This window comes from Protopterus annectens, chromosome 3.part0 (assembly GCF_019279795.1).
Source record: "Protopterus annectens isolate FY-2018-M chromosome 3.part0, PAN1.0, whole genome shotgun sequence".
NCBI classification, from domain to species: Eukaryota; Metazoa; Chordata; order Ceratodontiformes; family Protopteridae; genus Protopterus; species Protopterus annectens.
In genome coordinates this window covers 1,925,808,993-1,925,825,969 of record NC_056731.1, presented here as the reverse complement: position 1 = coordinate 1,925,825,969, position 16,977 = coordinate 1,925,808,993, and the positions used below count along the sequence as shown (strand labels likewise).

Here is a 16,977-nt window from a genome sequence, read left to right as displayed (position 1 = left end):
TAAACTCGTCAAGTCAAAAAGTAATAATAGAAAATATATAATTCTACAGCATTGCTAAGTATTCGAAAGTAATCCAAGCAAGGCAGGCAGTCTGTTTCCAGTCAAAAATCCTTTATTAAGTACACAGACAAGCGATCCAAGTAAAACAAAAATAATTTCCTCACAAGCTTTCTAAATATATATATATATATATATATATATATATATATATATATATACTTATCAGGCATGGGAGTGGTTTATTGTGCTGTAAAACAAAGTGTTATTAGTACACATGTTAAATTCACATCCCTTCCCCCATCAGTGTGACATTCGAGCTGGTCCTGCCCTACCTAGTAGCTGTCATAATAATATATAGCCCTAATGTACTTTAATGGTACATCTTATTTAACCAAATTATTAAGTCTGTGATTTTATACAAGGCAATATACTACATGGCTGGAAATATATCAACCTTAGTTCATTTTGCGATCAAAAATTATATATAAATATACACATATACATTTTGCATGTAAAAATCAGTTTCAATTTTCATAACCTATTGTTAACAAAGATCGCTTTCGTCCTTCTAGACTTCTTCAGGTCTGTGTACAAGAACCCTAAAAACCTATATAATTGTATAATTAGTTAGTATTGTTATTACCATCATTTTGAATAAAGTGGAAAAAAGAGAACCAGAAAAAAAAAATATATGTATGATGATGGAAACAAAATATACACTTAAATTTCAAATGATTTAAAATGGTATTTAAAACCTCTTTGTAGAAAAAAATAAAATTTGCCACATTGTTTACATGATTAGTTGTTATTTTATTTTTTTCTACAAAGTGGTTTTAAATACCATTTTTAATCATTTGAAATTTAAGTGTATATTTTGTTTCCATCATCATACATATATTTTTTTTTCTGGTTCTCTTTTTTCCACTTTATTCAAAATGATGGTAATAACAATACTAACTAATTATACAATTATATAGGTTTTTTGGGTTCTTGTACACAGACCTGAAGAAGTCTAGAAGGATGAAAGCGATCTTTGTTAACAATAGGTTATGAAAATTGAAACTGATTTTTACATGCAAAATGTATATGTGTATATTTATATATAAATTTTGATCGCAAAATGAACTAAGGTTGATATATTTCCAGCCATGTAGTATATTACCTTGTATAAAATCACAGACTTAATAATTTGGTTAAATAAGATGTGCCATTAAAGTACATTAGGGCTATATATTATTATGACAGCTACTAGGTAGGGCAGAACCAGCTCGAATGTCACACTGATGGGGGAAGGGATGTGAATTTAACATGTGTACCAATAACACTTTGTTTTACAGCACAATAAACCACTCCCATGCCTGATAAAAAGTATATATATATTTAGAAAGCTTGTGAGGAAATTATTACTCTATTTTTGTTTTACTTGGATCGCTTGTCTGTGTACTTACTAAAGGATTTTGACTGAAACAGACTGCCTGCCTTGCTTGGATTACTTTTGAATACTTAGTAATGCTGTAGAATTATATATTTTCTATTATTACTTTTTGACTTGACGAGTTTACGTTCGCTACTTCTACTACTATTGTCTGATCTGATTAATATACAGTGATTAACTAGAAATATATGGACTGAAAATCTTCCACACAGAAAAGTTTCTTACACTGTTTTGTTTTTAGACCCACTACACTTTAGTGGGTTGTTTTGAGACTTCAGGGATACCACGGAGATTACTTGTTTTTTGTAGGATGTATTATTTTAAATCATTCACCCTCTTCATAGGTACAGCAACCTCCATGTTAGACTATATAGTTAGTAGGGGTGTAGGGGCACAGCTGTTCATGTCAGGGGTCCAGGGGTAGAAGCCCCCTTATTAATCTTGTTACAGTGAGTTCAGAATTCTCTGCTTTGGAAAATAAATCATGGCTTACTTTTGTTGTGTTGGGGATCACAATTACAGTCCTTACATTTTAAATAAGGACCCTTGTTACTCTCATTAGATAGGGGCTTAATACAAGGCTGCATTCACTCAGTGATAAGGTAGCACACAAAGAAACCTAAAAACAAAAAAGCAAAGGACTGAACTGAGACTAGGACCACTGAAATATGATTTATTTAGTACTTTAGTCCCCAAGTATGCAAGACTTCATCAGAATAAAAAACAAATGCAGGCAACCACTTTATATACACTCCACCTAAGCCATCTGATTGGATAACCAATGGTCATCCAATCAGATGGCTTAACTAGAGTATATATAAAGTGGTTGCCTGCATTTGTTTTTTTTTTTCTGTTGTAAAAACTATCTATGTTAATTAATGTTTAAGTGATATTATACTTGGAGCTTTTCTCCTCGGATCTCTGCTGAAAAAGGGATCTGCCCAGCCAGACTAACCTGGTTAACAAATGTCAAATAAATAAATAAAATAAATAAATTCTGATGAAGTCTCATACTTGGGGACAAAAGCTCTAAATAAATCATATTTGAGTGGTCCTACTCTTTCAGTCCTTTGCTTTTTTGTTTATTGGTCTGAGTTATTTGTTGTTTGTGGTTACACAAAGAAACCTGAAAGCATTTCTACGCAGCAATAGTGGCCTCAAGAATACTTCAGATTACTTTTGTTACTTCATTTTTTTTAGCTTAGTTAAACCTTAACAAAATGCAGTCATACAAACACAGAACACAAACCACCAGACCAGTGGTGAAGATTATAATCATGTTTATGTCACCCCCAACCCTTACAAGGCTTCCGTGCATTAGCCCTCATCTTCCATACAGTTCCTTTTGGGCAACAGTCTAAATTCAGCAAAGCCCCTTACATTTTACACCAACTAACATCACTAAAACAGATTCTCTAGTATTCTAACTAGATTCAAATATGTGGCATTTTAAAATGTCAGGCCAGGCAAAGAAGGGCCATTTGCAATCGATTACCTCACAAGCAGGAAGCTTCACTGTCTTATCATTTTTTTCTAGATGCTTTTCCCCTTCTGCCTGATAACCATTAAACATCCTATCAGACTCAAACTAATTTCCTCCCAAGCAGTGGAGAATCCCTAGATCCACTCAAGTGAGAGCCATCGAGATGGGTCATCATTCAGGCAGGCATTAATAATTTTATGCTCTTGTCATCATCCTGGCAATGACAGCATTTTTTGTAGAAGTCCATAACCCCACCTTTGGTGGAGTGCAAGAACCACCCAAATCACTGTAGGGGCTCACAATGTTCTCCCCCTTTGACTGCATGTTCCCATGCTCTTGCTAATGAGGGCCACCACCAAGGGGAAGATTGGTGAGCCTTTAGCACCCCCCCAAGATGTCCACTGCAATGCCATCCCACCTCTAAAGAATTCAGATTGTATATTCCTGCTCCACCCTGCCCTCCACCCAGGATGGTCATGTCCATTCTTCCCTACCAGCACTGTCAAGCACTGAGGACACTAACTGAATCTGAGTCACCTGAGCCGTAGTCAAGGCTTTATCTCTCTACACCACTGGAACTGGCTATCCCCTTAACAGACTTTGAAGTGGGGCCAGAGCAATCACGCTAATGTATCAACCCACTTGCCTAATGGAATATTAAATACTGATACAAAGGACTAATTCAGTAATTTTCAATTTATCTAGAATTTTCTGAGTTCCTTCCTCCTTGATCAGTATCCCAGAATCACAAGTATTTCTTGGTTTACAATTAAAACTTGGAAACTGCATCAGTCGACCGGCATATGGTCGACTTGCAGTTTCCAAGTGGGCAGATTGTCGAACCCAAATCGATCGACTACACTACAGTGAATGGGTAGTGTCAGTCGAGCATTTGGGTTCCACACTGTGCAGGGAGATTGCGGTTCAGTGATGAACAGGGAATTAGCCCATTTCCTCACTGAAGTACGATCTTGGAGTTGGTATATTTAATGTGCTGGGGGTGTGGGGGGTGCAGGGGTGTATAGCCCCCCCCCCTGCAAAACAGTAGAATTAACTTACCATTGACTGTAAAGTCTAATGATATGTTAATGTTCATAGCAGGAGGTGTATGATGTCACCTCCTGCTATGTCGAATACATCGAACCATGGTTGTCGATGTATTCATTTTCGGATTTGTTTACTTTTCGGCATGCCAAATTCCACATTTAGAGTCGACATTTTAAATGGTTGACCGATGCAGTTTTGGCATGCCAGTAGTAAACCGTATTTCTTATATATTGTGAAACCCCCATCACTGTGTCCATCTCGTTGTCTGTTTCTAACTTAGCTTAATTTATTGTTGCTACCTTTAATACAGCTACCTTATATGCTTTTTTTTTCACTCCACTTGTCAACCTCTTATTTTTGTCTGTGCCGTGCTCTTTTCATTTAATTTATTCTTTATTTCTTCCAGCTACTTAAGGACCATTAGACACAAGTACTTCTTCCTAGGGGTGATGTGAAAGCATTGAGCTGGTGGAATGATTTATCAGTCACCCAGTTGACAGATGTGGCAAGAACTAGACCCAGTAAGCGAGATATTGCTCCTTTTAGCTTATTGCCTTAACTCAATGCCCCATACAATTAGCCTAACTTTGTTCATACATTTCTTTTACCCATGCTGGTTATCTTGGTATTCCATGGTTCCTTCTTCTCCCAGTATAACACTTAATTCATTTATTTACTCCCTTCTTCAATCAGCTCAACAATGGCTTCAGTGGGGTAAGTTCTTGCCAGCCATGCACACAACACATCTGTATTTCCTAATAACTTTATATCTGCCTTCCTGTAATGGCAGACATCTCATTTTGTTACATTTTTCCCTCAGAACTCCAGGGATAATGAAAGGAATACTAGTAAGAATAAAAAGATCCGTGACTCGATAAAACCACAGCTTTATTATACATGTAGAATCACTGACTTGGCGCTTTCACCCATAACATTGGGTCCTAAACAGGCAATCAGCCAATATAAAAACATCCATTAAAATCAATTATCCAGTTAACCATTTAACCCCTGCTGCAAAGGAAAAAAAAAACAGCACAAGAAATACTATGATAAAACCACATTTTAAAACAGAAAAAAATAGTTGTAATAAACTGTTTCATCTAAACCCTCTGGTGAATACTTTGTCCAAGGAAAGTTAAAAGAAAGTTAAACATAAAGTCATCTGTTAAATAAAATGGGATTTGTATTTCAATACACTTGCAATAGAAATGTTTTCATTAATGCCTGGTGTTTTTGTTGCATCCAGGTGCAACTGCCATAGACATTCTTTCATCTCTAGTAAGGTTTTAACATCACCTCCCATGTCTTTTTTGGGCACCCTGTCAATGACAAAAAATATAAACTTTTTGTAGTTGCCACACTTCTTGCTGTGGTTAAATAAAGCACTTGTAGGCTTCTTGTTTTTTATGTTTCTGTTGTGTTCCAAAATACATAGCCTTAACTTACATGTGGTCATTCCTACATAAAATACCTGGACATGATAGACAGGTGGCTACATATACTACCATGTCAGTATTGCAATTACAGTACCCTGGGCAGTTTAGTGTTCTTTTGTAACTGTCTTTGTGTACATAAGGTCCATCATTAATAAACTTGCAAATACTGCATGTACCACACTTACCTATCCATGAGATGTTACTATTAGTTGTCCCTACACCTCTTTCCAACAGCTCTTTCAAGTTGGAACCCCTTCTGTTAATGAATCTCAGACTTGAACACAATACGTCTATTAAGTCTGAAGGAAATACACTGTCCCATACTGTCTGGATAATGTTCTTAATTTTCATACCTGAATCGTTATACTCCAGCACCATTGCCATAGAGTTGTTAGTAGTAAGTGTATTAATCTCAATGGTAATAGATGAATCAACACTTCTACTTGAATCCAAGAGAATAGGTCTAAAATTACTGTTTCTTCTCATTTCGACATCCTTACTTAACTTTAGTCAGTAAATCCATCGGATACCCTCTATTTGTGAACATGTCAATAAGGTTTAGCAGTTCAAATTTAAAACAGTCATCCTGACTAATAAGCCGGCAATCAAATCATTTGACCCTTCACCACATTTTTCTTTTGAAACTGAGGGCAGCAACTCTCATAATGTAAAAAAGAGTTGCTGTATGCTTTTTACAGTAAATGTTCAAATGTATATGGCCATTCTCTTTGTACAAAAGAATATCCAAAAATTCAATCCTATCTCTGTCCATTTAACTTGTAAATTTTAGAAAAGTGGTTGTGTTACTCAAATAACCAGTAAAATCTTTCAACTCTTGTTTTCATCACTTCACAAAATCAGTATGTCATCTAGGTACCTTAAGTATGTCATGATCTTTGAAATATAGACAGAATTAAACATGTGCTGCTGTTCCCATTCTGCCAACACCAGGTTAGTATAGATGGGTGCACATCTGGCACCCATCACAACCCTATTCGTTTGCTTGTAGTATTCCCCATCAAACAAGATGAAATTATTGGATAACAATTCTAACAAATCCACAAGCAGGCCTCTTTTTACATGGTGTAAATCACTGTACTTAGCCAAACTGTTGTTAAAGCTATCATTTCCAATATGGTGGGGGATCACCAAAAATAAGTTGACTACATCTACAGTCACAAACCAAAAGTCATCACCACAATTTAAATTCCTGATATTATCAAGGCAATGCCAAGAGTCCGTTAAAATGTGCGGAACATTATTCAACACATTCTTACAAGTGATGTCTATATATGACGCTAGTGGTTCAGTTTTGGAGCCCTTAGCAGCTACAATGGGCCTAAATGGTGGAAAACTTAAATTTTTATGAATTTTGGGGATACCAAAAATAGAGGGAATAATGGGGTTCTCCACTGTAAGACATTTAAACTCCTCATTAGAAATGATCCTATCACACATAAATTCACATAACTGCCAATCAGTTTTGGCATAGGCCCTGTGTACATCAAACCTAGAAACCCTCTCATAAGTTTCCGCATCATTTAATAGTACTTGCATTTTACAGGCATAGTCTGTGTTAGTCATGATGACTACCCCCCACCCCCACCCTTGTCTGGTTTGATAACTCTGTTCTGGCTGGTGTGTGTGAGCTGTCTCAAACAAAATTTTTCAACACTGGCTAAATTGTCGTTAGACATTTTTCATATTGCAGACATCTCCTAATCTGGGCTTCACACAACCATTCAAATACCATAACTGTTGGATTGTGCGGTGGAATGAACACACTAGCTCTCTCTCTCTGTTGGTTCATCTAATATCACTGAAATTAATAGACTTACTACTAATAACTCTATGGCAATTGTGCTGGAGTATAACTGTTCAGGTATGAAAATTAAGAACATTATCCAGACAGTATGAGACAGTGTATTTCCTTCAGACTTAAAAGAAGTATTGGGTCCAAGCCCGAGATTCATTAACAGTAGGGGTTGCAACTTGAAAGAGCTGTTGGAAAGAGGTGTAGGGACAACTAATAGTAACATCTCATGGATGGGTAAGTGTGGTACATGCAGTATTTGCAAGTTTATTAATGATGGACCTTATGTACACATAAACAGTTACAAAAGAACATTAAACTGCCCAGGGTACTGTGATTGCAATACTGACATGGTAGTATATGTAGCCACCTGTCTATCATGTCAGGCATTTTACGTAGGAATGACCACAAGTAAATTAAGGCTACGTATTTTGGAACACAACAGAGACATAAAAAACAAGAAGCCTACAAGTGCTTTATTTAACCACAGTAAGAAGTGTAGCAATTACAAAAAGTTTATATTTTTTGTCATTGACAGGGTGCCCAAAAAAGACATGGGAGGTGATGTTAAAAACCTTACTAGAGATGAGAGAATGTCTATGGCAGTTGCACCTAGATGCAACAAAAACACCAGGCGTTAATGAAAACATTTCTATTGCAAGTGTATTGAAACACAAATCCCAGTTTATTTAACAGATGATTATATGTTTAACTTTCTTTTAACTTTCCTTGGACAAAGTATTCACCAAAGGGGTTTATATGAAACAGTTTATTACAACTATTTTTCCTGTTTGAATATGTGGTTTTATCATAGTATTTCTTGTGCTGTTTTTTTCCTTTGCAGCAGGGGGTTGGGTTAAATGGCTAACTGGATAATTGATTTTAATGGATGTTTTTTATATGAGCTGATTGCCTGTTTAGGACTATAAAAGTCCTGATTTTTTTGAGTGTAACTGACTCTGAAGAAGTCCAATGTTATGGGTGAAAGCGCTAAGTCAGTGATTCTACATTTACAATAAAGCTGTCGTTTTATCGAGTCACGGATCTTTTTATTCTTACTAGTTTGTTCAGTTTGGTGGTATAATGAGAGGAATAACCTGATCTGTTGAGATCAGACTCGATGAATCCTCTTTCACTGAGGGAGTGCCTCACAAAACTGATCTGAAAGTGAAAGGGCTCCCTAACTAAATATAACTTAACCTGAGGTGCTATGACCTGACATCACACTTTATTTAATTTGTGGAATTGGTAGGGTTTCCTACTACATGGGAGGGTGGAGGTTTTCTCTGCTAAGCATCTCCTGCCATTACCAGGCTCATCCTTGAGAGATGGTGTGTGTTTGGGGCACACTGGCGAATCCTTGTCTCTGTGATAGAAGATTCACAGATTTGTCCCAGACTTGGCTGGGGTACCTTCCCTCCCAATCTGCACCACAGTGTGCTCAGTACACCAGGTGCTTCTTTTACCTCTGTCGTATTACCTGTTCTACATTAGTAAGGACTGTGTTCAGAGTGTCACCTTTCCTTGATGAGTGCATCATTTTTTTTTCTATAATTTAGCCAACTATGCATCATCTATTTCCCTGTAATTACTTTTGTACTCTGGATCTGGGTTCTTTTCAATAGACACAAAAACAGAATAAAAATCTACACTCAGTGAGGTTCCTTTGTTATGTTTATTCCACTCAGCCTGTTAGCATCCTTGTTCCACATGCCATGTAGTCACTAACCATTCAGGAGATAAGGCATTGCGATGGTTAGATTACTACTAGATGTAATGAACAGCACTTGGGGTACTGACCTTTTTTAAATATCTTTGCTCCCCCCCCCAGAGCTGACTGTCAGTTGCTCCTGGTGTCCCTCCTCAATCACGAGGATCCAGATACTGTCTTCACCCTGCACCAAAATCAGTATTCAAGACATCCCAGCATTCTGCTTCCATTGAGACATGTTTGTTTTACACCCACCCCCAACTGGACCCATATGCATGTGACATGCAGTTACATCAAACATGGAAAATAACGGGTATCAGCTGGTGTGTCCCCAGCATTTTGGTAAGTGCCTTACCTCCTCACCTTAATCTTCATTGATATTTCTGCAGTACCAACCAGAGTTCTCTCCCATTCCCCTGAGAAAGAGAAGCCAATAAAATGCCATTTATTTTCTGTCCCCATAGCTGTTTTCTTATGAAGCAGGTCTGACAATTTAAACCAGGCTTCCTGGGTTTTAGACAGGGTTCCATTGCTGGGTTTCTGCTTACCTGAAGGATTGAATATTTTGCTCCCTAGCAACAACAAATATGTTAGAATCATCTTAGATATTTCAGCAAACTAAAGGCTAGGGTAGTTTAATACACTTTAGAGTAACGTGCCATTAGGCTAAGACTGTTTTTCTGTGTTATTATCTGCATAAACTTGTATTCTGTGTCTGTCCCATCCACCACTAACATATTAAGCTAAAGTTTCTGAAAGAGATCCAGTATTGCCTTTATTTGATTGTATGCCTCGCTAGCTAGTCTTATTTCTAGTGGTGTTTTATAATAAGGCTGTGTCTATAGCCTCCACCCCTTATGAAAATCTGATTTCCAAAGTACCTCCCCCCCTTCCCTCTTTCATTGCTGTGGACTGTTGCGTAAACTGTGTATGTACTCTATCTACGTGTTGTTTTCAAGAGATCCATGATACTGAGTACCTACCCAGCAAACCAGTATTGCTCTTGAATAAACCTCCTTTACTACATATTACCTCCTGCTCAGTTTCCAGGAGCTCAGCACAGCTTGGCATCTTAGAAAGCATTCAATTACTGTTTGACTTGTGCCCAGTGCCATCCAGGCCAGGTTAAGTTCCTTTGATTGCTAAATCACACTTTATTGTGACTGATCACTAATGGTTCCTGCTTTTATGTGTGCATTTCACTGATTTTTTAAAAAAAAGGATCTTCCATGCAATGTTACTGCTATAAGACTGTCTTTAAATTGCATTCAGCAAGGGATTTCCAGATAGTTCTTTAAGTTGTCTGTGGTAGCATTGCACGTGTGGGTCTCTTCTACTGTGTTTTTCACATTAGGAGGACTAGGTTTATTCATCTTGTGGCAGAAGGTCACTGCCTAGTCTATGTGAGTTGAGAAATACAGAAAAGGATTCATAATGTAGTCATTTCACTGGCTAGTTTTTCTGTGCCACTAGAAGTTTTGCACATTTGCTTAGGCTAGCCGTGTCCTGTACAGTAGCAAACACCTAGAAAGAATGGTTCATAAAACTGTACTCTGTAAACAGCAATATAACGCAAATACTTTGTGCGACAGCAAGCTTAGAGCAGTTTGTTGAAAGTCAAGTGGCAATACCTACAGATTTATTTGAATTCAGTGTTGTGTAAGCACTACATTTAGTAGAAATTAGTACTGTTTAGCATAATCTGCTCTGATAAAGCAACCTTAATAGCCTTCTAACCCCAATATACCACCCCCTTGTAGTTCACAAATCAAAGGACTGGACCATATGGATATGCAATTTCCTAACATGTCTGTAGTCAGCTTGGTAGATAATGGCATCTTGAAACAATGTAGCAACTGTCTCATGTTAAATGACACCCACTTAATCCTTAAAGAAGCAGACACAGACGTGTACTTACACAATGACACTGGAGGCTAAACTCTCATATACAAGTGCACATCAGGTTGTCAAAACCATGCACACTCACATAGTACACAATAAACACACACACACACACACACACACACACACACACACACACACACACACACACACACACACACACACACAGACTAACATATGCTGAGGCACTTAAAAGCAATCCTCATGAGCAAAAAGATTGCCTAGATCACACATTGTCAAATCTATGCCTCAGCAAGCCCAAAGGCACTCAGAAAAACAACACCTAACACCACACATACTGTCACTCTCAAACAACAAGCCCCTAAGGCAAGCAAACACACTTTCCAGGACTCGAATCATAGGGGACTTTGTCAAGAATTGTCTCCTCCTCTTCCCATCTAGGCTTTCAAATACTGGCTAAGACTTTGTCCCTGCCATAGTGCCTTTTTTAGGCAGTGCCGAATTGACAAACCTACTGACATAGCAAAACTCAACTGAACCTCAGGGTGTTACTGCTTAGTGCTAAGGGCCTAAACAAAAAAACTACACTCCCGCCAAGCCCTCCTCACACTCAAGAATATAGATATCTGTGCAGTTACCAAGCCATGGTTTAAAGCGGCAGAGAGTACCCTGACAGTGCAAAGTTTCAGTACTTTCCACACTTTTAGGCCAGTAGCTGCACAGAACAGGGCTAAAGGAGGCATGTCTCAATATACATCAATAACAAGCATATCTGTAAGGTGGTCAAACAGGATGACGTGCTGGAGTTTGTCCACATGCAGATCACCATAAACCAAATCCTGTACCATGTCCAGGTATAGGTCAGCTTTCATGACCCAAGAAGCTCACAATGAATACTTGGACCTAATGGAGAAACTTACCATCCAACCTAACACCCTACTCATGGGAGACTTTAATTACCCATCTATAGACTGGGAATCCTACACAGCTTCAAATCTACTGGTTTATTCACCCTTAACAAAATGATGAATAAACCCACTAGAAGTTACAACATACTGGATCCCCCATGTCTCATCCTCCTTGGTTAGGTCCGACAATAAAGCTGTCTCCTTCAAAATCAAAAACAACTCAATAGTGACAGTTAGGCACTATTCCAAGGCAAACTACCTTTTATTAAGTGATGGAGTGTCAAAATTCAATGCCCCCCAAACCCAGAGAATACAGCAGCTTATGAATTGCTCTCAGAAAGTTTTTATAACCATGTCAATGGCTGCATAGAGGCTGTTGTACCTACCAGAAGTATGCCCAGGTCTAGCCCTAGAAATAAAGCACCCTGGTGGTATCCTAAATTAAGCAGGGTAAACAACAAAAAGGAAAAAAACAAATATGGCAAAAATCAGGAAGGGTAATTCCCATAAAAAAAAAGAAATGTTCTTATCAAATTAAATAGACAACTAAGAGGGCTAATTAGGTCAAGCAAAGCCAGCACTGAGATTAAGATAACCTCCCGGGTGAAAGACAACTATAAGACTTTCTACAGCTATGTCAAAAACCTCAAGGCAGCACACAGCAGTGGGTTGAATTGGTGGTTAATGGTGCCACATTCACTGAGCCTACCGATATAGCAAACCTCTTAGCAGACAAATTCAGTTCCAGCTTTACCCCCCCTCTCATCCCCAACCATCACCTCAAAAATACCCTCAAACATAACCCCTACAGCTATAACTAGGGAGCATATACTGGCTGCACTCACTAAAGCTGAGAACACTTCCTCCTGAATAGTCTAAAATATGAATTGCCAAGACCCTTGGAGTCATTATTCGATTATAGTCTTAAAACTGGTTTTGTGCTATGTGAATGGAGGACTACAATGGTCATCCCCATTCATAAGGGAGGACCTTCAACAGATTCTGGAAACTACAGACCAAGATGTAATCGTCAATCCAGTTATTTCCTATTACTAATTGAAACAGCTGCATTTTCTATTGGAGATGTAGTATCACCTCATATTAAACTCATTTAAATATAGCATTCCCTATGCCATCCCTTACTTATTTCTACTCCGGGTATTCATCTAGCACTGGTATTTAACATTCCTTTCATACATCCAAGATGGTACCATGAAAATGGCTTTGTTGTGCTGTCGTCAGAAAACATAAATGGTATCAGTGAAGCCCTCCTCCATGCTCACTTACATACTAGCTTGGATAAGATCTTTATTAAACAGAAAATACAGAAGGTAAAAGTAGTCACAATATACAGGATCAGAACTTGCTCTCCAGTGATAATAAAGTTAGCTTTTATTGGAAAAAGTAATAAAAAGTTAAATCACCTGGGGTCATACCAGAGAGTAATGAAGGAGGATTCTGCTGCAGGATGGGGGATTTATACTGCATTGCATCTATCCATTAGTAGCACAGGGGGCAATCCTGGGGTAAGTTTCCTTAGTCCAACCTTTGATATAAGTTGTGTTTAAATAGGGACAGGAAGGAGCTTTGTTTTATGAGTGTGGTGAGTCTGATCCAGAGTAATGGTATCCTCTGGGAAATTTACCTGCCCCTTCAAACCATTTTGTTTTTGTAGCAGAACAGGTTAAAGTCCCTGGATCAAGTATTTCAGATACCATCTGCATGTGCAGTAAGTCCATTAGCACTGGGTCAGAAGGTGCCTTATAGGCCAGTCACAGATCACCTCTTAATACTTTATAAGAGACCGAGTATAGCAATAAAGCTTTGAGGCAGCCTCTGTAGGTTACGTGGTTTAGTCCTTGTATTGTCTTTGTGAGGAACCTCTGTGGGCACTCTAGTTGTTGCGTATGTCTGGACAGGTACATATCCAAAGGGGGAATTATACTCAATGATTGGCATGACGGTGGCTGAGCAAGTGGGACAATGACATCTCCAGACTGAGACGCTATCCTTTTGATTATAAGATGGGCAATATAGAAGGCTTCCCAGTGCAACAGTAGGTACACATTGGTCAATATATATATATATATATATATATATATATATATATATATATATATAGCCAAAAAACATGCTGGAAATCTTCTGCATCTTTATGAGACTGACGGTCACACAGTTGAGTTTAACAAGGTAGAATAATAACATGGCCTATACTGCCTGTAGCGAGGTGCTGTTTCATGGTGTGGTAGCTGTTACTTGTGCAAATGATGATGGATAATCAATCTGACACTTTTCTACTTATGTTTTTGTGGTAATGTCTGATGCATTGTGGGAACAGACTATGCACTGTCTACATATGTTGCAATGGCTTCTCAGCAGGGGTATTGCTGTGTACTCATGACAAGACTAGCAAGATGTTTGCTGTATGTTGTCATGTAGTGCTACATAATTGTCTGGAGGTAGGCTTCCCAGGCTGTATCCACATAACCAACCCCAACCCAGCAACCATCAGTTTAAGAACTTTTGGCATAGGATGTAAGTTTGGGTAGTAGGATGCCAAAAATGGACAGCACCACCAACAACAGATAGCACCACCTCTCAGTTCAGGTTAGCACAAGAAAAACATCTCTGCCATGGTGAGTTTGGACTGTTCTGCTTTGGCCTTTAAAATATTCCTTGAAGACATTTTGCCTTGATCTGGGTTAAAGCGACAATACATCTAATAAGTACTTATTTATATAAGGCACTGGTTATTTGCTTTTGGTAATTTGTGTTTGTTTTATTTTAGTTTTTATCTTTGGAATATGTTTAGTGAATAAAAGTAGAAATTAAGTTGGTGTTGAAGCTGTAAGTGAGCAAGGTTACAGCCTGTTGTGGCAAGCCACAGAGGAACAATTCTGGAAGCAGCTTCGAATGAGACACCAGCTCTTTGCAAGGCATGCACACTGCCACATCTTACACTCTCATCTATGGCCAAACTGGTACTCCCGATCTACCTGTTAGCAGGTCTTTGGAATGCAGAAAGAAACAGAAGGCCTGGCTGATATCAAAGATGAATACTGAATGAACATGTTGTCTGGCAACTTAGCACCAATGATTAAAGCTATGAATTGCAAATGCACATCATTCCATAGGTTTGATTCCCTCAGTCTCCATTTACTTACCATGTGACTCTGAGCAAGACATTTAACAATGCAGTACTCCTGGGCTGAGAATGAAACTGGACCTTATCTTTAACCCTGGTCTGTAACTTAGGTTTGTTTGAACCAAATATAATCTGTGTCTTGTGTGTTCATTTATTTATGCGTATTACCAACTGCTGAGAAAATACTTGTAAAAGAAAGGAGAAATTTAATGACTCTGGCCTGTTTATCCTCTCCCATGTATCCCCCTGGGTCATATCCTACATTTGCTTGTTGCATCGGTCATAATTAGAATTTGAAAGAAAGGATTATGACTTCAATGCGATGAGAAAACAGGACAATCTGAAGTTTAGGAAATAAGGAATCTTGTTTCCATGCAGATATCCATTTTTATTTGGTTATTTACTTTTCCAGAAAGGACACATTGAGCTACTAACTGTAAATTCAGACAAATACACATCAAAAAGGCAACACAAATTAAGATGCCAGGTGTACTAAGTACAAGTACATTTATCCTGGTCCAGCACATCTACAATAACATAAGGTACAGAACTAAATACTCTAAAATGCACATATATACATGAGCTGATCGTTGCCTTAAAGTCACATTTAAAAAAACATTTCCTTGAAAGTAGAGAAAGTTTATATCAGCACTTTTGTAAGAACCTGTATTCAATAAAATCCATCACTAACACTTAGAATCATTTGCACTACTGTACCTGATTATGAGCTGTCCTTGTTTCTGAAATATCCGGTTCTTCTAACTCTGGGATTGATTCATCACTTTCAGAATTATGAGAACCTAAATAAAGCACAAAAATAAGAAACAAGAATAATATAAAAAAGACAGAATTCTCACATGACAAGAGAGGATTGCAATACTATATAGGAAAATACCTCTAAATAAGAAAAGGTTATCAGAACAGTCATGTAAATCCTGCAAAATAAACTTCCTTGTTGTATTCTAACACTAATTTACAATAATAATAATGAACATTTGATTCTGGAATAATTAATGACCATTTATAGTTGTGTAGTTGTAATGTTACCTGTTCTGTGATATAATGGCAAGTTGCATTTTCTGAAAATCGTTACGGTGTTTGTTCATGCTTCTGCAATTTATTCTAAACACTTTCAGAAAAAAATACAAGCATTTAACTTATCCTCAGCCATCTTTAAATACATGCACAGACCTGTAAGATATAAAGGAGATACTTTGTTTTTATTTGTGATTATAAACAACAAATGGGTAGGCCAGTAATGCAGTGGTTAGTCTTATTGTCTCACATCTCTCGGTTGTCCTATTTGGCTCTTGGTGGTGGTGGGAAATTCTCTGCAGAAATTGCATGTCTTTTTTTTTAATTTCTCCAAATCTTTTGGGTTTCTAACACTGTGATGGGAATAGACCCCATTCCTAAGTCAAAGTACAATTAAAGTTCAAGAAATTAGTATTGTTTCACTCTTTGATGTCAGCCAGTAGTGTTATTCACAGCTCTTGCAATGTGCCCAGCAATGACTCCTTCTGCAATTCGTATGGAGTTACATGTATTGGTAACATATCTAAATATGTTTGTAAACTCTTTTATAAGACCCATTGCTCCTACTACTATTGGAATTGTCTGGGTATCTTTCTTCCACATTGCTCTTGTTTCTGCATATCCTGATATTTTATGACTTTGTGTCTCTCTGTACGCAGGACACTGTAGTCACTGTGTGTGGCCATTTCAATGATCAATGCTACTTTTGTCTTCTTTTCCTGGACAACTATATCTGGTTTTCTAGCATCTATCCTGTGAGCTGTTGGTAATGGATGATCCCATGTGATGTAGACTTCATCATTTTCTGTGATGTTTTGTGGCTCATATTTCCAGTGTTTTTCAGCCACTTCAATATCATGTTTGCACAATCCCCAGTGCAATAGTCTCACCACATTATTATGCCTTTCAGTATACAGTCATTCTGCCATTAGTATGTTGCAACCAGCAACGAGGTGTGTGACTGTTTCCAATTCTGTTTTATAAAACCTAAGGGGGTAAGTTTCCTTAGTCACATGTTCAATGGACTTTGTAAACCAACGTGTACATAGCCCACTATCTTGGGCCACCAATATTAACCTTTCATCTCTTGATTTAAATTTG

The 16,977-nt window shown here is 37.8% G+C and overlaps 1 protein-coding gene across 1 annotated transcript in view; it reads right to left on the bottom strand.

Annotated features, from left to right (window-relative positions):
* The window catches only part of LOC122797185 (serine-rich adhesin for platelets-like), an 801,622-nt gene that overhangs the window by 151,196 nt on the left and 633,449 nt on the right, over positions 1 to 16,977 (bottom strand). Inside the window, exon 4 of the mRNA XM_044066008.1 lies at positions 15,559 to 15,641. Within this exon, the coding sequence (XP_043921943.1) occupies positions 15,559 to 15,641 (83 nt within the window). The remainder of the gene's footprint in view (positions 1 to 15,558; positions 15,642 to 16,977) is intronic.